Genomic DNA, 23,340 nt, shown 5'->3' on the forward strand with positions numbered 1-23,340 from the left:
GTTAATGGAGCCCCTCTATGATGATTAAATGAGAGAACTCACATAAAATGCTTAGAACAGTGTACAGTAGGTGATTAATAAGTTTTAGCTTTTATCATTAGTAAATACCAAAACTTAATGTCAAATCTAGTATGAAGAGGTAGAATTCTTATTTTCCTTTCAATTTGAGGTAGTCAGAATAACATCTCTACTCCTGAACTACCCTAGTGATTCTGAAGGAATCAGTTTACTTTATAGTGTGAGGGATGAAGTGTAGCAGATTAAATTGCATAGGAATTTTGACTTGCAAAGTAATGAAAAAGAGAGCTATCAGGATCTCAAAATGTTTTTCAGATGGGATGATAAATTTCTCTTTTTGAAAGATGTGTTCTCATTTATCTTCTAGTATTTCCCCCCGAAAATGCTTTAGAGTTGGTAAATGAATGAGATTGAGTAGAAGAACATGAGAAGAATTATCGACTCAGTTAATGATGTGCTTTCTAAGTAAATGCAGAGGACAATTGAGTGATCATGGAAGGGTTCCAGTCACTCCAGTATTTGCGGGGGTGTGGGGGAAGGGTTTGCAGGGAATATAAAATGTGAACCCCAGGATATAACCTAGAATATACACTGAGTGGCCAGATTATTATGATCTCTGAATGCATAATAATCTGGCCACTCAGTGTATTTGTATCTCAAATGGATACCAAAAGTATTCTAGACTTTTGCTGGAGATCAACCACCTATTTACCCTGAGCTTTCTATCAGCCAGTGCAAAGGGGTAAACTGATCAAGTGCAAGATTTGTAGTATCTTTGATATCAAATAAGTGAGGCACTCAAGAGAAGTACTGTATATGTGAAGTCAAGTGCTACTAAGAGTGAGAAGGCCTGGGAGCAAAGAGCTTGAGCAGAAGGAGGTACTATATTAGTAGTGTGTAGGGATGGCTTAGAGAGTAGAGTGACCTGGTGTTAGCCATAGCTTTACCATTCTCCAACTGTGGGATCCAGAGGAGATACTTAATGTCCATGGGCTTAGTTTTCTCATTTGAAAAGTGGGAGTTGTAATACCTACCTCATGTGGGATAATTTGGTTGTATTCATTGCCTCTTCAAAATCAATATAAAACCCAGGTAATTTAATTATATAAATCAGTGGCTTCCCTTGGCCATTAGAATTATGTCCCAGATCCTTACTTACCCGAGCCTGTAGGAACCCATGTGATCTGGCCTTTGTGTACCTTGCTGGCCTCACCTTGTACTGCTCCCTCTTTTATTTACTGTGTTGCAGCTCCAATGGCCTTCTTTCTTTTCTTGCATATGGTAAGCTTTTTCCACAATAAAGTCTTTTAATTGGTTGATCTTGTCACCTAGAAAGATTTCCTCTAGATTTTCACATGCTTTTCCAGGTCTCAGATTCAATGTCACATCTTCAAAGAGGTCTTCACTAACCTGCTAGTCTAGAAGAGCCCTCGCTGTGATTCTGTTTCAGTTTCTTCATATCACGTATCATTTCTTGATATTTTCCTCTTTGTGTATGTCTGAATGTACCTTACACTAGAATGTAAACTTCATAAGAGTACAACCATATCTGTCTTGTTTTCTGCTAGATCACTTGTGCCTAGAATAGTTTCTGGTACATAGTAGGTGTGATGTCAAGGTTTTTGAATGAATGAGTGAACCAATGAGGTGCGAGTTGACCCTAAACTAAATGGTAGGTCCCTTTCCTTACCCTAGGACTCCTCCTCTTTTTATGCTTTCCCGTAAGAATGGAATAAGACATATAAGGATGAGCCTGGAGCATCTTGTAGTGCCACAAAGAAGAGAGTGCTAAAAGAAAAAAAAAGAAAAGACACACGAAAAACAAATGACAATGATGGGGAGGCTGTCAGGGGACATAGGAACCAACTGAGAGAGCTTCCAGTGTCCAAATCTGGAATGGTTTGAGCAACAAAATAAAGTAGTATTCCATTGTAATCCAAAGTATAAAATAAATAAGTCTGTGCTGATATAAGTAGATGATTGAATAAATAGGAGAGAAGAGCAGATTTCCTGTGCACAACTCTAAATCATTTATATAGACACCCTCTAAAAGGAGGATCATAGCCGCCTACCTCTTAAATGGAGAGAGAAAAAGAAAAAAGAGTAATTTTGCAGGGGAGAAACCTGATAAACGCGGCCTCACCCAGGTGATCAAGTTCAACACCAAAAGTGATAAATCATGTCCATAATATAAGCCCTTGATATGATGTGTTGAAAATGGCGCTTATCTTTGTGGTCTTCATTCCAAAACCCCATAATCCCAGTCTAATTATGGGAAAACCTTTTAAAAATTCCCAGTTGAGGAACATTCTGCAAAATACCTCATTACCACTCCTTGAAACTGTCAAGGTCATAAAAAAAAGGGATGCATGATAAACTGTTGCAGCCACAGGAAGCTAAGGCGCCAATAAGTACATATAATGTATTAGTTAACCTGGATGGTATCATGGAACAGAAAAAAGACATCAGGTGAAAACTAAGGAAATCTTTAACATCTGGATTATAATAATTAACAGTTTAAAAATATGTTTTTATTGAATTTAGAGAGAGAGGAAGGTAGGGAAAATATTTTCGTGCTTCAGTGGTGGGAGAACTTAATGGGTAAGATCCTATTGAAGTGGATTTTGAAGACTGAATAGAGATATGGGCAAATGAAAAAATGAAGCACGACTGGGATTTAGTCCAGTTTAGTTAGAGGCCAGAATATATGCAAGAGAGCAGGGTGGTGGAATTACCCATTTTGATGCCATGGACCATAGTTCTAGTCTTGTTTCTCCCACTTTGCTTATCATACTTGGTTGTCCTTTTGGAGACGAAAGGTCTTATGATTGCAGCTTGGTCTTTATTTGGTAGGAGTGAAACTTGTGGTGACTGATACCAAGAAGCTGCTTTGGGAAATAATTGTGTGTCTTCTTCCTCAATCCTTTAGTGACTCTGCCCTTTGAGATCCACTTTGATCACCCCCTTGGTTTTCTGGTCAGAAACAAAGAACATTAAGGATCCACTATGTTATTAAAATAATAGTTTTGTTGTCAGAATGATTATTATTAAATCAAAGATAGCCTTTTTTTTTGTTTAGATGAAATCATATAAAGGCAACATTCTGAGTAAATTATATAGCATCCACATGATGAAATAATGAGCCTAAGTTTAGGGGATGAAAATAATGTCATAATGCAATATTTAGAATGGGTATACAGTATATACTTATTAACCAAAAAGTCACATCCTATGTTCATTTGAGTTGTGCAAAATTTGTCATTAATTGCCAGGAAGCCTCTGGTTTTTTATACATAATCACTTTCCCCCCTTTCTCCTGCCTTAAAAAAAATCCTGTAAATAGTAGATTACTTTCAGATCTATAATACCCCCTTTAAACATTGGGTTACTAAGTTAAGCACAGTGCTCTCTTTTTTTCAAAGTATAATTCTTTTCCCTCCAACTTTGCCTCTGAGTATTTACTGATAAATCATATTTTGTTTCTGGATGACATCTGGCTTCAAATCTTATTTAATCTGTTTGCCCAGTGAGAACACGGTATTCTGAAATGTTTGTTGTTTTCATGAGTCAGCACTGTGTGGAGAAAATGGATATAGTATTCCATTTAGAAATAGTCTGTGAGATGAGTTCTGACTCTTTTTATTCAAACTAACTCTAAATGCGGCTACTTTTATTAAATAGTTGTCAAAGACAGACTATCAAGGTGGGAACAGAAACACAGAAGCCAAAATTGAGAAGAAAGGATGAGGTAGTGGACAAGATAGCCAGGGACAGTCCACCCCATGCCTACCCCTGGCTGTTGTCTCAGGTCAGTCTAGGATTTAAGACTAACCTGTGATCATCCAGTCAGCCCACTATCTTATGCAGCTCTTGCTGACGTGGATGTATTAATTATCAATTGACCTTGAGATTAGAAAAGTGGATATACTAAGCCTTTTGTGATTAATTGCTTGCAAAGAATTAGTTTTATTAATGTGAACTAGAGGCCTGATGCATGAAATTCATGCAAGAGTAGGCCTTCCTGTGGAAACCGGTTTGGCTTAGTGGGTAGAGCATCGGCCTGCGGACTGAAAGGTCCCCGGTTTGATTCCGGTCAAGGGCATGTACCTTGGTTGCGGGCACATCCCCGGTAGGGGGAGTGCAAGAGGCAGCTGGTCAATGATTCTCTCTCATCAATGTTTCTAACTCTCTATCCTTCTCTCCTCCTCTCTGTAAAAAAAAAAAAAAAAAAAAAAAAAAAAAAAGCAGGCCTCCCTTCCCCTGGCTGCCAGCATTGGCTTCCCTCTGGCATCCGGGACCCGGGCTTCCCTCGCAGCCTTAGTCCAGAAGGTCATCTGGAAGGACATCTCGTCTAATTAGCATATTATACTTTTATTATTATAGATTCTTTGCCTCCAGTAGGAGCAGAGCACCTTTGAGGATGCTTTAACCAAATGTATTTGAAAAAAACAACCTCTCCCTGACCCATCCCCTCCCCCCTAAAAAACAAAACAAAAACATAACTAGATTAATGAAGATCCTTTCTTAAAGGTAATAAAATAGAAAAACCTTAGACTGGAGAAAGTTTTCTCAATTTCACAGGAAAATTACTACTATCGCATCCCTGCTATCTTTTTATCAGCCAGACTTTTAAGAAGAATAATTGAGTCAGAGGTGTAGAGAACTTGGAAGCAAAGTTAAGGCTATTTACTGTGTTGCAAATTGTGTTCTGTGTTCATGTGCCCAGGGTGGCATTGCAGATCTGATTCTGCGTCAGTCAGAGCATGTGGGGGAATTATGTACATACATAGGGTGTCCCCACAAATGTATACCCACTCTAACAGCTAATGCTCAATTTTGAAAATGAAATGTATTTTAATAAACACAGCCTTCATAATTATTCAATTTAAAAAAAATATCCTATAGATTAGGATTTCCTGTATTACGTGGTTTGATATAGGAGTTCTGCTCTTTTATATAAAAAGCTTGAAAAAACTGAAATTTGGTTTAGGTCAAATGTCAAAGATATTATAGAGAATGTACCTGAAAATCAAATTATATACCTACAGTTGTACAACTATTTAGAGGTTGACGGAAACTAGAAACCATGAACCTGGACTTCCTATCCAGTGTATTTTCACTACAAAATGTTGATCTGGTTTTCCATTTTGAGAGACACAGAAGTGATCTGTGAAATGGTGATTAACATTAGGCAGCCCCAGGCAGCCCTGGAATGCTCCATGGTTCAAATGCCCAAGACCAGATGGAGGTCCAGAAGTGGATGACTCAAAGTTTATTAGTTTTGCCACCTGGGCAGTACAGCCGAACCAGCTGCCATAAGGCAGTTCCAATTTCAACAGAGCAGTAAATGAACATAAAAGTCAGTGTAAATCCCAAGAACACGCTAAAGGAGAATGGCTGCTGCTGAAGGAGATTCACTCAGGTCGAGCCCCATGGATGGCCCTGGTAGGAGGCACAGGTGCCACGCCAGGCAGAGGGCAATAATAGGTGTGGCACCATGCCTTGAAAAATCACCCTTGGAGTTGTTGCAGGAGCCAGTTTCAATGTGGAATGTATTTGACTTGCTGGCCTGATAGATTCCTAGTCACATCCAATGATTTATAACGGGAAAAGCAAGCTCATGCTATCTCTTGATGATATTAGAAGTCAAGATGCCTTATTTTTTTCTGGAAACTGAAAAGCTGTTATTAGGTCACCTCCTTTCCGTAATCCTGGGCCCTCAAAGGCATGGCTTTTCACTGGAACATAGTTCCTTGTGGCAGATCTCCAGGAATTAAGTTAATATCTTCATGCTAGCCTTACATGGAGTTGAATTATTGTGGATTTTCGAGATCTGCATATGAAATGTTGCAGGAGTCAGTTTTAGATAACGCCTTTAATAGAACTATGCCTCTTGAACATGGAAATAGGTATAATAACGAGGCCAGAGCAAGTTGGGAAACTTACAGTGCTTTTTGTTTCCATGAGGGTGATTCACTCTGAATGAAAATAAATAAATAATCTTGATTCTCTGTGTGAGCAGAAATGCGTTAGGCAGCAAGGAACAGAAAACTTGACTCAATGGACTTAAAAACAAAATAGAGATTAGTTAGTTCATTTGTCTATATATGTAATGACAAGTTTAGGGGAATGTGCCTCCTGACTTTGCTTCACCTGCTCAGCGATGGCACAGTCTCATTTTGCATCCTCTTGATGGGAAGTAGGACTGGAGGAGAGGGGAAGGGAATGTATGATTGCCGATTTATTTTGCTAAGGCTTTGATGCTAAAAGCTTGACCAGGTTCCACCTGCCGGGGCAACTTCTGCCTTCAGGCGATCTTTTCAGGAGCTTAATGTTTCTGGTATTTATACTTCTCAGGTGACCAGTATGCAGGACTTGGTCTCATGCACGAATCTAACACGGCTCTTCCTTGCTTTGTATGATGAAAGGTGATACCTATATTTTCTAACCTGTTGGGAGTTTCTTTTTCTTTCTCTTATCTTCTTCAATGACATAAAGTAAAATCAAGCCAGAACTTGCATATTATAACCTTTTGGTAATGAGTGAGTATAGATACACTGACTTTTTTTCTTCTTCTTCGTTTTCTGATAGGTGGCATGTTTAACCCAGGTCGCTGCTAATTATCTTATTGGCCAACAAGAAGCAAAACGTTGGGGCACAGCTCATGGCAGCATTGTTCCCTACCAGGTAAGAATACAACAACAATATAGTGTTGGGGCTGCTGGAACCTGCAGTTTTGTATGGTATGAGTTTGTGAAACGATTTCCTTAAAAAAACATTCAGAGTGTCCTGTCATATATCTTTGTCTAACTATAACAAGGTTCTGTTGTTCACTGTAAATGCTGTGTTTTGCACATTTCTTCATCAGAAGATTAGTAACAGGACACTTAAATGGATCAAAGAAACTCGCTGAAAGTGAATAACTTGGATTCAGGATGGTTTGCTTTACTTTTTAATTTTTTTTCCATTCAAAAGAGGCACTATAATTGTAGCCATTTGAGAAAGCGTGGTTTGTTCACTATGTCAGTTATAAACCAAATGTTACCTACCCCTGTTGACAATAATATTTTCACAGGGTTGGAGTAAAATGAAAATTTGCCTGTGACAGATCTTCGTTTTTGAGCAAAGCAGATGGTTCAGGAACTGCTGTTCTTTATTAAGTGTCTAAACTTGTCCTTAGAAATTCTTGACTTTGGCTAGTGTGAATGAAGTGTGAAGGAACTGGGATCTTTCAAAAGCAAAAACAGAAAACTCTAACTCTTCTTCCAAACCCCTAACCTTTGCTTAGCCCCGTTGTATCAGATCTCATTGTATTTACTAATGTATTTGTCATATCTTCTGCATTATGTTGTAAGTTTAAGAGTAGAGGTGTCTTTTTCATGGTGTCCTTTTTTATACCCAGTAGAAGCACATACAAGATATTATAAAATTTCTGTTGAAGAAGGGAGTGAATTTTGCTATAGTCATTTTAGTGCTAGTGCTCTTAACAGAACACATAAAAGTCAGCATTTTCCATTTGTCAGGAAACCCATCAACACTACTAACCATCCTTTTAGTTTTAAGAACAGTATTTCCTCAGGCAAAACTAGTTTCATTTCAGTTTTTTAATACAGATCCAAAGAAAGCGGTGACCCAATGTGATTCCACAATTCTCTCTCTATTGCTATTTATGGTCTTTATGCCCGAGATGTCACTATGATTTTCCTGTAAAACTATGGTCTCTCTTTTTAGCACATTTAGTTAATCTTTTGGCAAAGTTACCATTGTGGAGGCGTTTTCTTTAGCTTCTTCCCTCTTTTCTCCCAGTGTGGCTGTGTGACCACCATGGGTCACATTTTGCTTCCCCTCTCCTTAGCCCTTTGTGTTTGCTCCTACCCTTCTAGCCAGACCTACCTCCCATCAATAAAGTGGTCTTTTTGGACTAGAAATGATCAAATCCAGCCTTCTCATTTTTCAAGATAAGACAGCTTGCACTTAGGTTGGTTAGATGGACTCCGACTCTGACCTCCTGCCTCCTTGTGGAGTATTCTTTCAGAGCCTGGTACCTTTGATAGGAAAATGTGTGATTCCAGTTTCCTCCTTCGACTCCACCAAACTTGCTCCTAGCTAAGGGGTCTCATCAGCTAATTGATTTATGCTCATCATTAATAATGGAAATCCCTGCCAAGGGCATTTTAACAGGGGACAATGTTAGAACCTGTGGGAATTCATCTCAAATAATGGCAGTTTCAGCCTCACTTTTTGATGTGTATGGAGGAAGCATTTATGAGTTGGAAGGCTTTACAGTGAAATTCCAACTCACGTTACATAGCGAGGTGCTCATGTAGAAGGTTTACAGTTTATCTTTTGCTTATTTTAAAAAATAGAATGTATTTTTAAAAAAAGTTTTGTAAACACTTCAGCTATCTATTGCACCAGAGCTCTGGCATCTTTGGTGTTCTCTCAATTATTTCATTGTGATGTAAAAAGAAATTTACACTCTTTGGCTTTTGTAACTGTAGTTCAAAGATGTTATTATTTGTGAGTGTGTGTGTGCATGCTTTTGTTCTTTGAAGACGGCAAAGGTACGTCTTTGGCTTGAATTGTCCCAGTGACATAAAATGGGTAATGTGCTTATTTGATCTAGTTGATTGCAGCTTTATTATTAGTAAGAAGTAAGAGGAGGTCTGCTAAGGTCTTTCCTCAGGAGCCCAGAATTGATTTGTTTTCTCTTGGTAAAGTTCAGCTCTATGACTAAAGAACAAATACAAATGTTGCTCAAATGAAACAAGCATACCAAGATAGATCCTAGATACACTTACAGAGCCTGGTCTGTTTACAGTTTAAAAATATATATTTAGGAAATATTTTTATGGGTGAACACGAGGATAGTTATAATTTAATTTCATAGAATAATTATTGTGTATCTAATTTGAGTTGTCTGAGTTTTGATATGAAGGTCTACAGTGGAAGACTCTGGTGGTCTTAGGAATTAGTTAAGAGGCCCAGTCCACTCTCCTCTAGTCTTGCTGAGCCCTATCTGAAAGATCATAAACCTTGAATGCATAGAATGTAAATGTCTGGAAAGTATTCTATGCCTGCATATGGGCAGAAGAAAACGTAAATACAGTCTAATTCAGAATTTGACTGCCTCTCTCAAATTTCTCCCAGCTTTACCCAGCTATCCTACATGTACCTACATCTTTACTTCTGGGATGACTATTTCACATCTTCTCTCTACTCAAGTCTTTCCCCTTTCTCCTCACCCTCAGCTTCTTATTTCATTCAAAAGTGATGTAAGCAGAAGAGAACGACTACATATTTTCTTTCTTTTTTTAAATATATTTTATTGATTTTTTACAGAGAGGAAGGGAGAGAGATAGAGAACTAGAAATGTTGATGAGAGATACACATCAACCAGCTGCCTCTTGCACACCCCCTACTGGGGATGTGCCTGCAACCAACGTACATGCCCTTGACCGGAATCGAACCTGGGACCTTTCAGTCTGCAGACCAATGCTCTACCGCTGAGCCAAATCGGTTTCGGCAATTTTTTTCTTTACAGTACCTCCCAAACTTCTACATGTGTATCCATAAGTAGTTCATTTCATTCCCTTCTATCACAATGGATGCATCGTCCCTTTCCTGCATGTCATCTCCTCTGTCATTTATGGATAAACATATGATCATATCTTTCACCTTAAACCCAGAAACCTTCCTTGGATCCCATGCCATGTCTTTTTTCATCTCTCATCCCATGTCTTCATGTTCTCTATTACAAGACTCCTCTGAAGAGTTTTGGGTGGGGTCTGCCGGAAGGAAGCACTCCACCATTTATACTGCAATACAATCTGTGCCTCACAGGCAAAGAGTACTCTGAGGCCTCAGAATGTGGGCGCTTGGAAAAGTTGACTTTCTGAGCAGTTCATTAATAAGAATAATCTTTTTTTTTTTTTTTTTTTTTTTTTTTTTTTTTTTTTTTGCCTTTCAAATGTAGGGACTTCAAGTGAAATTTTCTCTGATGGCCTGATCATTTACATGGGGATTTCTTTTAATTTCCTCACCCCCATCCCAGTAGCTTCTAATTCAAGAAATTGAAGAAAACAGTTATTCAGATGATTACATAAAATCCTGTTTCCCTTTCTTCAGTGGGCCTCATTCAACCAATGAGAGAAGCAGGAGGCCGTGCCATGTTATTTCTGGTGGGGACTTCATACCATGTATTTAACTTGGCACAAGCAGAGACTCGAACAGGCAGTAAATTACAAGCTTGAAGAGATATAGCACTTTGCTGTCAATCCTTAGAAAACATCAAAATGCTGTTACATCATAGCATATTAAGTAACCTTGGGAATTTTTAAAACCTACTTAAGGACTTTTTAATAAGTCAAAATGTAAATATTATGCATCTATCTGTTTTGTTGTGACTTTTTCCTTTTTAACATAGTCATACTAACACATTAACTAGTTTTTCCTCACCATAATTCTAACTCTAAATCTAATCTTAAACCTAAACATAACTCAAAACCTAACCCTAACCTTAAACCTAAACCTTACCTTAGTTCTTACTTTAAATCTAACATTAATCATAAACTTAATTTAAACACAAACCCTAAACTCAATGCTAATTGTAATCCTAACCATAATTCTAACTCAAATCTTAACACCAACTTTAGTAAAAACTTAATCCTAACCCTGAAGCTAACTGTAAATGTAACTAGTTTATCTCTTAACCAAATACTAAACCTAGATCTAATCTAATTTTAAAACAAACCCTAACCTCCAAGTTAACTCTCTGCTCTAACACTATCCCTAAACCTAGTCATAAACTCAACCCCTAATCCTAACCCTTAAGCATCCCTACACCTAACACTCAACCTAAACCTAACACTAATTTAACCCAAACAATAAACTCTAATCTAACTCTTACTCTAATCCTAATCCTAATTATAAATTCAACCCTAACCACAACTCTAACCCTAATTCTAACTCTAACCCCAACCTTCACACAAAACCTAATTCAAAATCAAATTCTAACACTAATCCTAAATCCTAAACTTAACCCTAATCTTAGCTTTTACATTAAACCTACCCCTAATTTAAAACCACATGCTAACCTCAAGGATAACTCAAATCCCAATACTAACGCTAATCTCAAACTCAGTGTTAACCTCAACTGTAACCTGAACTCTCTCATCCTAACCCTAACCTAATTTTAACTCAAAACATAACCCTAACCCGGAACTGAGCCCTGACCCTTGCCTCTACCCTAATCCTACCCCAACCTTAACTCTAATAAATCCAAACTAAAGTTTGAAAGTATAGTTTAAACAAGTATATGATGGTATTACATATTTAGTTTAATTGATGCATTGGTTATTGACAGTAATATCATGCTGGCTCCATTGAACATATACTATGTAACGGATTAAATAAATACACATATACACACATTTACACACACACACACACCCACACACACACACACACACACACACTTTTCTCATTTTATTCTGATGAGAGGGACACCTGGAGTGATTGAGCAACTTTCTTATGACCAGAGCTAGAAAGTCAAAGTTAAGATTTCAAAACTTGTTTTCTTCCTATTTCCAAATTGGTCATTTTTTTGGTGTTTGATACATGGTGGATACCTGCCGTTTAATTTCTTTGGCAGATGGTAGAGTTCTTGTAATCTTTTTTTTTATTTTTATCATTTCTTTGACAAATGACTTATTTGTTATGATTCTAGAAGGTACCAAACCTAACAGGCAACCTTGCTAGGGTAGTGTATTTGAATTCTGAGCTACAGGGCAATTATAGGTTTTCCCCTATATGCTTTTGCAGAGCTCCTAATAAATCAAATAATCAATTTCTTGAGCCCCCAATGGCATTTAAGATCCTGAAGGCTCCCAGGTGAGGAAGAACTGGGCTATTGATTTCTAGAAACTCAGAGATAATATGGCAGGCACAACCGGGAGTGTCTGAGCTGTGGAGTCAGACAGACCTAGACTCATGGTTCCACCACATAGTGGCTGTGAAATCTTGGACGAGTCTTTTACTCGCCCTAAGGTTAGCTTCTTCCTGTCCAAAAAAGGTAATCATGATAGTTGTTTTTCTGTTTCACAAAGGAAGTAAATGAGGTAGTGTGTGGTTGTGTTTCGTGAAGTACCTGAGTCTAATATGTGTACAGTAAAAGGTAACTCCTGGTATGATTTCTGTAGTTAAACTCATAATTATAACTTTGTATAATAGTCATAGGAAACTATGGAATAATTTTATGAAAACCACCATGGCAGCTTAAGGGAAGAGAAAATAAAGATATAACACGCTGCGGTACTTTTCTGTCTTAAAAATCTGTTCTCAGATCTTTTTCAGAAATTGTAGTATTGAGCCATTGCCCAAGATGGCATTACACAGTTTGAGGAGCTTCATATATAGCAACGCTGCTCAGTTTTCAAAGGGACTAGGGAAGGATTCTAGTTTGCTGAAGTGTCTAGTTAATGTAGATTTACTGTAAACTCATTAACTAAATGAAACAAGACAAAGTGGCTTTCAGAAGTAATTTCTGAGAAGTCTCCGAGCAGGGGACCTTTCTCTATAAAAGGTACAAGCACACCCCTTTGATGGCCAAGTTGTGGAGATTTCTCTCTCAGTTTTAAAAAGCGAGAAAACCACAGAACATTTTAAACATTTGTTCTTACATCCTTAAGATTGCAGAGTAGTTTGATAATCCAGTAAGAAATACCTGGATATTTATTGGGAATAAAAGTGTGGGTGACAGCAAATACATTAGATGTTTCTGTAAACTTTTTGATTACTTCACACTGACAAGTTAGAATATTCAAGTTTTTGTTTGTTTGTTTTTTTTTAAATTAAGGAATGAATTGCCTGAATTTCCCGTGCACCTTTGGTTCTAAAGCTTTTGGTGAGGTAGCTTTTATGTAGTATTTGCTTTAAAGCTTATGTGTGCCTTCATCCTTGTGAATTTGGGATTCTTGTTGAAACAAAAACAAACCCGTTTATCTGAAGATCCAGGTTACTTTGAAAGGAGTGCCTGGGACTGTCACTGTCCTGAGCACACAGGTGACTGGGCAGCCCAGGAGGCATGCTGGGCTCCTGACATCATGCTGTGAAATAAGTATAACTCTTGTCCTTACTTTCAAATGAGGAAACTGAGGTGTGGAGAGGTTAGGTAACTTGGCCAGCATCTCATGTAAGTGTTGTAGCTGGGATTCCAGCCAAGGCAGGGAGACTCTCCTACATTATAAAGAGATAATATGAAAATTGACCGTCACTCCAACACACAAGATGGCTGCCCCCATATGGACATAAGATGGCTGCCACAAGATGACTGGCAGGAGAGGGCAATTGGGAGGGACCAGGCCTGAAAGGGAGGGCAGTTGGGGTCACTAGGCTGGCAAGGGAGGGAAGTTAGTGGTGACTGGGCCAGCAGGGGAGGGCAGTTAGGGGTGACCAGACCAGCAGGGGAGGGCAGTTGGAGGCAATCAGGCCTGCAAGGGATGATAGTTAGGGGTGACAAGGTCGCCAGGGGAAGGCAGTTAGGGGTGACCAGGCTGGCAGGCAGAAGCATTTAAGGGCAATCAGGCAGGTAGGCAGGCGAGCGGTTGGGAGCCAGCAGTCCTGGGTTGTGAGAGGGGTCCCAGAATGGAGAGGGTGCAGGCTGGGCTGAGGGATACCCCCCTCCCGTGCACGAATTTTGTGTGTCGGGCCTCTAGTATGATATAACTGTATGAGTAGATGATGCATGCAATGCTACTTACTTAAACTGGCATGTTCAGTTTCATTTTTTATCTTTGATCAACAATTTTTATTTTGGTCAATTGAATTTTTTTTTTTATTAGAACATTTCCCCCATCACCATTTATCTCCCCTATATCCTCTTCTACCCTCCTCCCCCAATCACTACACTGTATCTTCAACCAACTTTTGAGGAAGAGTGATGTGATATTTTCTTCTACATAATTTTTTCTTTAGGGATTGCCAAGAGCAATTGAAGAGATATGAGCAATTCTGTTGTTTACTCATTACAGAGATCTTTAATTACTACTTAAAAGCAAATTTCCTTCAGAAAATCAGGTTGCACATCTTTTGAATAAATGCTTTGATTGCATATGCTAAAATTGTATTAGAATTATAATTAAGTCACATGAAACATCTCTTGCTCCAGTCTGTGTAAAGAGCAATATAGAAGTTTGGTTTTAGAGGCTTATAGTTTCTAGTTTCCAAACTATAGTTTGTGAAGTTGGTGGATTGGGGCAGAAGTTGGGGTGTGAAGGAATATTTGAGGCATGAAGAGGCATGTTCAGGGGCCTGGGGTAGGAGACAGATTTCTGCCTTGGGAGAAATCTGGTAGGCAGATATCTGAGTTTTACAAATCTACTTCAACCAGAACAGCTCTGCTTTTTATTTTTTATTTGTTTTAACCCTCACCTGAGGACCTGTCTCCCCCCCCCCCCCACACACACACACACACACACATACCTACCCCTGTGTTGAATCTAGAGAGGCAGAAAGAGGGAGAGAAGAAAGGAGAGAGAGAAACATCCATGTGAGAAAGTAACATTAGTTGGCTGCCTTCTGCATGTGCCCCAACCGGCAATCGAACCCACCCTTTGAGGCATGGGCCAAGCTCTAACCACTGAGCCCACCAGCAAGGGTTACTTTTTTTTTTTTTTTTTTAAATATGTGTTCCACTGCTTGAAAATGACAATTTCTAGATCAATGGATTTGTATTAAAGGATTCTACTGGACTAGAAAGTGGGTGTTGTGCATTTTTTGTGTGTTTGGGGAAAGAGAGACTGGTTTTTCTCAATGTGAATGGCTCTTAGAAGGGTGACCCAGAATAAAGGAAAGGGTTCTCTTCTACCTGGGCTGGAGGCCTTGGCCGGGGGCGTTTGTGTGGGGCCTGACTGAGCTCCTCTGCGGAGGGGTGCGCACATTACTTTAGAGCTAAACGTCTTTCCTGGTAGCTCTGCCTGGAGGCCAAGGCTCTTTGGCTCAGATAAATCCCATGGGACCCAGTCTGGAAACAGTTGGATTTAAATGTATTGACATGTCCTCTTCTGTTCGTAGGGGTGCCCAGGGCAAATGCTGACACCCTGAGTCAGTGTGCTTAGTACTTACGCAGTACCGTGAGGGCTCCCTGTTCAGGTGCCAGTTAATCTTGGGGATGGTGGGGAGGGGGGGGGAGGAATTGAGTTCTGATAGGGCAGACATGATTTTTATAATATAACCCAGTATTGGGCAAATATTGATAGAATAGTAAAAAGGACACCTGTGAAATGTTATGTTAATCGTGCCCACGTATAAATGTGGCTGCGAAGAGGGCTCTTTACCTTCTTGGTTTTGTTTCTGGAATGTAGGAAAAAGGAATCCAGTACAGGGAGTCTTCTTAGACAGGAGGTGGTGAGTGTGCATGTTGAGTGGGGCTTAGTGACATAGGAACAGGTAAAAAATCATTTGACTTAATAAAATTTTATTTTTATTTTTCAATCTCTACTGTTGAAAGTATTACATAGGCCCTTCCCCTCCAACCCCCCCCCCCCCCCCAAATTAACCTCTTCCAGCCTTTGACTTAATTTTTACCTGGAAATGATCCTCCTATGCTGTCCCCTCCACCCTCCTTTTCCCCCATGAGAAGTAAAAGCAGGTGTTAAATGCTCTAGGTCTTACCCACTCTAAGTGGTCCAGCGAGAGGGGGTGTTGGCACCACCTGGAAACTTGTTAGAAATAATAGATTCTCGTTTTTCTCCTGAACCAGAATCTGCATTTTCACAAGATCTCCAGGGTTCATTGTTAGGTTAGATTTTGAGAAGCCCTGCTCTGAAGTACAGGTGGAATCCCTTTGGTCATTATATGATGCGTCCACTAGATGTCACTCTTGTAACCTGGTAATGGAATGGCAATTTTCTTTGGGGACTTGGAAGACTCTGGGAACATGATCACATTATTAGATGATTTCCTCCCCATCCTTAGAGCTACTGATATTTTATTTAAGGTAAAACTACCGTTTTCCTTGGTTCAACGTCCTGGAGAAAGAGATTCCTGGGAATGATTTTCATTTTGTGGAATCAGCACTCTTGCATTTGTCTCTTTCCTTCCTTCAAGCCCCCGACTGCTTGGGTTATTCTGTTATTATATAACGTCAGCACTGAGGATCCTGCAGTTGCTCTAAGTGTCTGGCTCAGCATAGAATAAATGTACAAGTTTGATCTCTGTAGAAATGACCGAGAGCAGAAAGAAAGCAACACTGCATCCTGAAAGAAGCAGCAGCCGCTTATGTGATTGCTGGAGGAAGTGCTGACCTTTCTGAATTCTTGGGGTGTCTCAAGGGTGGTTTTTATAAAAGAGATCAAGTCCACTTTTGCTGGGAAAAAAGTGTCCCCCGTGGAATCTTGTCGGGCATTAGTTGCAGTCATGAAGATGAATATTAGGGACATTTACAGGTAAAGTAAGACCCAGAGGGAGAGGCTGTGCTTTCAGAGACAGATGAGGCCCCGAGGACAAGTCCTGTTAACAACTGGTTAGGCCTGCGTATTAGGAAAAGGGGTGAAAAGGCTAAGGAGGATGCTTTAAAATTTTCAATTTTTACAGGTTAAAAAATATATATATTTTTTCCAGCTGCCCAGCTTGAGAAAAGTTTGTTCTTGAAATAAATCAGCCTCTTGCAAAACGCTCCTCCTTCTCAGTAGGATATATTTTTAAAAAATCTGTTTAAGTTAATAAGGGCAGCAAACAGGTCACCAAAGTAGTAGAGGTGTGTGCATGCTTGGGTGTGTTTTGTGAGTGTGTGTATTTCCTTTTCTTGGTGTGAGTGGGAGCATTTAACTTATCATATCACTAAGTGAATGAAAAGTTTAATTTGATTGATGTCAGTCAAGTCAATGTTCTTGTTTATGTGAAAACAATGTGGCTTTAGCTTGAATATAATTTTCTTTTGTTCAAAATAATTAAGATGGCCATAGTAATTACTGTTAAGTTTTAGAGACCTTTTTTTGTAGCACCATTTGTTATCATGTGATTCTGATGACAAGGAACAGAATTAATTTTAAAGCACTTTACTGAAAATCAGTTTCATTTGAAAAACAGTGTCTAAGTTATGGAAAATAAACCTAAGATTTGCATTTCTATTCCTAGACACAGTCTGAATTTCTGCTTCTGCAGTGATAGGATTTTACATCACTATCCCCTTTACTGTAGAATTTTCTTTCCTTCTTTTCTTTTTAAAACTATTGCTGCTCAGACTCCAGATGCTGCCAGATATAGCAGCATACTTAGATGTATTCTTTAAAAATACGGCATTTGGAGTCAGATAGACCTTGGGCAAATTGCTTCATTCCACTGAGCTGTCTTTTTCATCTGTAAAAGAGGTAATAGTACCTACTGAATGGGTGCTGCTGATGATTTATCAAGAAAGTTGTGAGCCCTGAGGAGGAACTGGGGGTGGGAAAAAACACCTAAGAAGGGCTCGTAGTGTCTCAAATAAAAAAAAGCAGAAACCTAGCTGCCTCGCATGCAAATTGCACTTCACCCAGAAGCCTGCCTGTGGGCTGGACTGCCTGCCTCTGTACGCAGCGGCCTGCTGATTCTGCCTTATGAGACAACCCTTATAAAGGAGTTCCTGGAGTCCTACTCCAACCAATAGGACTGAGACTTTACCCATCCAATTAGAGCAGCACAGCTCTGACCTATCAGAGTGGTTCTATTTTAACCAATCAGGACAGCGGCTTTTGGGCCAACCATACTGCGAGGGTTCAGAGCCCTCATTTGCATAAGTATGGACCAGTCAAGGACCAGGGACCAGGGCTCAGAACTTCTGTCCATATAAGCCAGCTCCTCCCTGGTTTGGAGAATGCACTTTCAATGGAGATTGTGTCTCCCTGACTAAACTGAAGGCCTGAAGATTTCTCTCCAGAACAGAGTGAAGCAGACCATCACGGAGCGGACCCGGCTACCTGGAGAGAGGCCTGGCCCCTCTGGACCACCTGGCCTCAAAGCTGTTCTGTACTTTGCTGGCTTCAAAGCCATGCTGTATGACCATTGAGCTGCTCCACAGCCCTGCTGTTCTCATGGCTGTGCTGTTGCACTACTGAACTGTTTGCCCTGAGTAACATTCCCTTCTTCACTGCACCCCACATTGGGGATTCCTGTTGGCATTTAAATTGGTGGCAGTGACCATCCGTTAGCATTAGTGCATATAAAATATGTGGCACAGAGTGAGGCACGTACGGTGCATGTTCGGCAGATGGTCGCTGTTATCACCATCATCCCACCAAGGACCCCAGACCTATTGCTCTGTCTCCATCTCTCAGTTGATGCAAGCCAGTCCGCCAGCTGCTGGAGGAGCCCTTGTTCCTAAGAGGACTCCTTCTCTAAGAGGACAGCCCCAGGCCCAGAGGGCCTCTCCCTCTCCTGCTGCCGGGAAAAGGTGTGTGATGAGGTCAGTTGATGGGGAGCAGATTAGTAGAAGAGGGGCAGGGAGGATGTTGATCCGAAGACTGCAACGAGGAGAGAAGTGCTTGCAACAGACACTGGAATGTTCCATGAAAACTCCCTTCAATGTTATAAAATGGTGACCAAGCCTAACAGAACTGTTAGCACCGTTAACACTGTCAGCACGGACATATCACAGGCTGGCTCATGATCCTATTTGCCAACTTAAACATTGTTTCTAAAGAGAAACAAACTCAGAGGCCTGAACTGCCAAATCCCAATTATTTCTGTAACGTAAGTTCCAGATTGCCTGCTCTTTACATCCGTACTGTTTAAGAATGACCTTGTTGGTGTGAAGAGGACATCTAGGCTTTGGATGTCTGTAATTCATACCTTTGGACCACTGGGACGTCCCCTGATTAGGTCCTATACACATCCTTGTAGGTCTTCCCAGATCCATGTCAGCAGCCCTGTGGTTTCATTGGATGCTATTCTGTGGGTGAAGAACGGTGGAGATTTTGATGGGACAATGCGTTGCCTCATAGAAAAGGATACAAACTGTTAGAGTTATGAGCACTGTGTATTTTAAAAACCTACTCATGTTTCTTGCTAGACTTTTGGAAGCTGCATTTGGATTTTGTTTTTACATAGTAAATTTTAATATGTTTTTGGTCATTGTTTAAAGTATGTTCCAAAACAAACAAACAAACAAACAAACAAACAAAAAACCCTTAAAAGGGACATAGATTGTTTCTTTTCTTTTTCCCTACCGCATCATTCTTATTTCCATTGCAAGGAGTTAAGTCAGTAAGTTCAGTCCTAGTTCAAAGAAGCGGGGGGTAGGGAACAAAACTTATAATGGTGTTATTGTGCAGATTGCAAAAAGAATCTGAGGTTTGTTCAGCAAATATAATGGTGCATTGAGGTGTTGTGTTGATGTGGGGGGTCAGAAAATGAGCTCTGTGTGTAGCAAATCTGTTAAGTGGCAGCTTAGAATTTAACCTAAAAATTGGGAGAAAGTTGGTAAGTGCAGGGGAAGCATGAGAGTTTGCGAGGTTGATGGTGGTGGTAGAGCGTGGGAGGAGGAGTGAAAGGAAAAGGGGATCGTGTCCTGTGTGAGATGAAGATGGGGGTGGAAAAATCATCCATCTATACACACAGAAGATAGACAGCTTTGTAGAACACCAAAGACCCAAGTGTTTAAATGCATATTGGATGCATAAACTCTAGAGGTATTCAAAAGAGAGGACAAAATGATTGGTAGCAAGTAAGGGTCCAATTCTATTTTCAATTTGGTAGAAGGAGAAACTTGGGAGAAACGAATGAAAACTGGTACTGCAGTATTAGAAAATCTATACAGATGTGGTAGGGATGGATGAACTGATAGGATCATATCATGTTATATATAGAAATGATGAAGTCAGAATAAGCATAATAAAATCAGTAAACAAAAACGTGCATCATAATGCAGGGCAACTAAATTCTCGGTGAATGAGAAATTTATATAATAAATTATTATACTCAGTAATAAGAGGGACACTATGAACCAGTGACTCTTAAACTTTTCCCCCCTCTCATAATTGCTTTAAGAAACTGGTGGAAACTAGAATCCTTTCTCAGAAAAGTGCACATACCAGTGTACATAAATGACTCAGCCTAGGATTTCAGGGGCTTCTCAGATCTCTTGGGACCTGCCCCCGAACCCCAGGTTAAGGTACCCCACCAGAGACCAACTGAATGGGATAAAGATATTGACATTCTATTGATAAAGCTGGAAAATTAGACCAAAAAGTACTTATGAGGGAGATCCTATTCAGAGACTAGAAAGATCTCATACAAATGTCTGCTTCATATGGCAAGTTTTGGAATTAAGGAAAGAAGGAACTTACACTGGACTTGGCTCCAAGATTAGACTGGGATTGGTGCAGGAAGTTATCTGTGACTATTGTAGAAATGCTCACAACTCAATTACATTCAACCTTTGGAAGGGAAGTAAAAGACCAAAAAAAAAAAAAAAAAAATCCTCATCACATTACTGCTGAGTTTTAAAGAACGGAACTATCATCAAATCAATGTGTGTATTAAGTTAAAATTAAAAGTAATAGTTTCAAAAGTTTGTAATTTGTAGGAAACTTGGAAGTGCTTTAAACGCATTAATGGAAGGGCAGGAAAATATGTCACATACCAAAGATTAGGAGTCTATATAAAAACTTTTACATCCATCTCATAAAGTAAAAAAAGAAGCAGAAAGTAGGGGGGAAAGTAGAAAAAGATTGTTCAAGTGAGAATAGGGTAGGTGTCAAAGTGTGGTAGGTCAAGTGTAAATAAGAAGCCAGTCAGACAATAAAGGAATCCACGAAACAGCACAAAAGAGACTGCGATGCAGAAATAAAAGCTTTTTTAAATACATGAAAGATAGAAGGTCAGCTGGAGAATCAGTGGGACCTCTTGATGGTCAGCGGGTAAAAGATGTGCCCACGGGGAAGAAAGATCTCGAGTCTCAATGAATTCTTTGCTTTGGTCCTTTTGGAAACATAGAAGTTTCCACTTTGAAGCAAAGAGGTCGGAGATGTAGTATGAGATCAAATAGTGGCGAGGGAGCAGGATGTTCTACCTGATTGACATGCTGAATATAAGGAAATTGCTGAAAGTTTACCCTGTACTGAAAAAGGGCAATATGCTAATTAGATCAGATATAATGGCTGTCTTCTGGATGTCATTCCAGATGTCCTTCTGGATGTCCTTCCTGACAAAGCCAGGCTCGGGTGAAGCCGCCCGGGGTCCTGGGTGCCTGTGGCCGGCCAGAGGAGGAAGCCTGGGTCCCAGGTGCGGGGACTGAGGCAGAGGTGCTTAGGGGCGATTGGGCAGGCAGGCAGTTAGGGGCGATCGGACAGGCAGGCAAGCAGTTAGGAGTGATCAGGCAGGCAGAGTGGTCAGGGGCGATCAGGCCTAAACTGGCATTAGACATCTCCTGAGGGGTCCAGGATTGCAAGAGTGTGCAGGCTGGGCTGAGGAGGGACCAACATCCCCCTTCCCACCCCCACCCCCCCCCCCCCACCTCACACAAATTTCATGTAGTGGGTCTCTAGTCCATTATAAGGCTCTGAAGAAACCCAGGGGGATAAACGGTGACCAAACATATGAGATAAGTTATGGCACTTCACTATTAGAGAATTCCAACTCTTGCTTCCATTCCAATGAGAAGACCCTACAGTTTACTGCCTTAATGGATCTGATTCATATTGCTAGACTCCAAAAGTTGTAGGATCATTCACCACTTAGTATAATAAGTGGAGGAAAGTGTTGTTTTTCTATAACATGCTGGAATTGCTCTAGGAGGTAAGTAAAGCACCAGGAAAACAACAACAATAAACGTAGTTTGTTTAGACCATCAGGCAGTCAGTTACAAAGCTTCACAACAGATCTATTCCAAACCGTGTTACCACGGTAGGAGGAGTGATTTTTTTGTCGCCCGTAGGTGTAGTACAGGCAACAAAAAGTGGGATGTATGAGCCTGATGTTGATGGAAACGTGCAGACAGTGAGGCCTCTCCAGGGATTTCCGCCGGGCCACTTTATTCAACGTGTCTGTAGATAACCTGGAAGACTACGTACACAATGATATTTCTGGGCGTGCAAGATGCAGCTCTTTTGGCTAGTGGGATGATAAGAGGAATAAGCTTTTGAAAGACTGGATAGGTGGACCATTCTGTGAGAAATGTTACCCATTTAGGGAAAAGGAAAGCAGGTTGAAGGTGTAGAATTGTGGGCTTTGAATTATTTAGAGACCTGATTTCATTCAGGAACCAAGAGAAGAATTTGGAGTCATTGTAGTTGAGCCTTCGGAGGAGGCTGGCAGAATGTTCTGAAAACAAAAGATGCACTTGAAGCAAACCATGGAGGCTCACATTCTTTGGTTCTGACGGTCATCTATCAAAAACGGGTGTGAGGAAGACCTGGTTTTGAACCCTGACTTAATCTTCAAAGGATTGTTATGAGGACCAAATGAGGTGGAAGTGAAATTGCTTAGTACAGTGGTCCATGGAAAGCATGAATAGGATCTCGGAGGGGACATGGTTCAGTTGCTCACCTGGCACAGGAGAGGCCAGAGCCAGTGCTGGGCCACCTTCCCTGCAACTCAGCTACAAGGAGCCCACTTCTTCTTCTTCTTTTAAAAAAATATATTTTATTGATTTTTTACAGGGAGAAAGGGAGAGGGATAAAGAGTCAGAAACATTGATAGCTGCCTCCTGCACACTTCCCACTGGAGATGTGCCCGCAACCAAGGTACACGCCCTTGACCAGAATCGAACCTGGGACACTTGAGTCTGCAGGCCGATGCTCTATCCACTGAGCCAAACCAGCCTGGGCAGGAGCTCACTTCTTACAAGAGAGACAATTTCAGTGTTTAACAGCTCTAATTGTCCTGAAGGACTTTATACTCTCCTGAAAGCAACCTTTCTGGAATTAATAGAATAACAGGCTCAATGGTTTCTCAGGTCCTACTTCCTGCCATTCCCAGAGACGAAATGAAACCTGAGGAACCATGTAGACAAAAGCTTTTACTTTGTAGATGAAGATGAGTAATATAAGGTGAGACCAAATCTCAGAAAATAACCTGAGGGACACACTTTCAAACGAGGAATCAATGATAAAGTTATTTACACACAAACCAACACACTTCTGTTTAGTTAATAGTTGCTAGGATCTCTTAACTCATAGGGGTTAAAGTGTGCACACTGTGTATGTTTGGCATTCCATTTTCCGGAGTCTTAAAAAAATATCTGGGAAAGATGTTACCCGTATAGACACTTTCTAATCCCAGCATAACTATTGGTCAGCCCTGAAAGAATCTATTTCGGCTCTTTTTTTTTTTTTTTTAGAACTGTGA

The 23,340-nt window shown here is 40.3% G+C and overlaps 1 protein-coding gene across 2 annotated transcripts in view; it reads left to right on the top strand.

The window, feature by feature from the left end:
* SUGCT (succinyl-CoA:glutarate-CoA transferase) overlaps positions 1-23,340 on the top strand; it is a 432,199-nt gene that overhangs the window by 59,416 nt on the left and 349,443 nt on the right. For both annotated transcript variants that reach the window (XM_036424491.2, XM_045578608.1), the window contains exon 9: positions 6,610-6,705. In XM_036424491.2, coding sequence (XP_036280384.1) covers positions 6,610-6,705 — 96 coding nt within the window. The remainder of the gene's footprint in view (positions 1-6,609; positions 6,706-23,340) is intronic.

This window comes from Pipistrellus kuhlii, unplaced genomic scaffold (genome assembly GCF_014108245.1).
Source record: "Pipistrellus kuhlii isolate mPipKuh1 unplaced genomic scaffold, mPipKuh1.p scaffold_m20_p_10, whole genome shotgun sequence".
Classification (NCBI taxonomy): Eukaryota; Metazoa; Chordata; class Mammalia; order Chiroptera; family Vespertilionidae; genus Pipistrellus; species Pipistrellus kuhlii.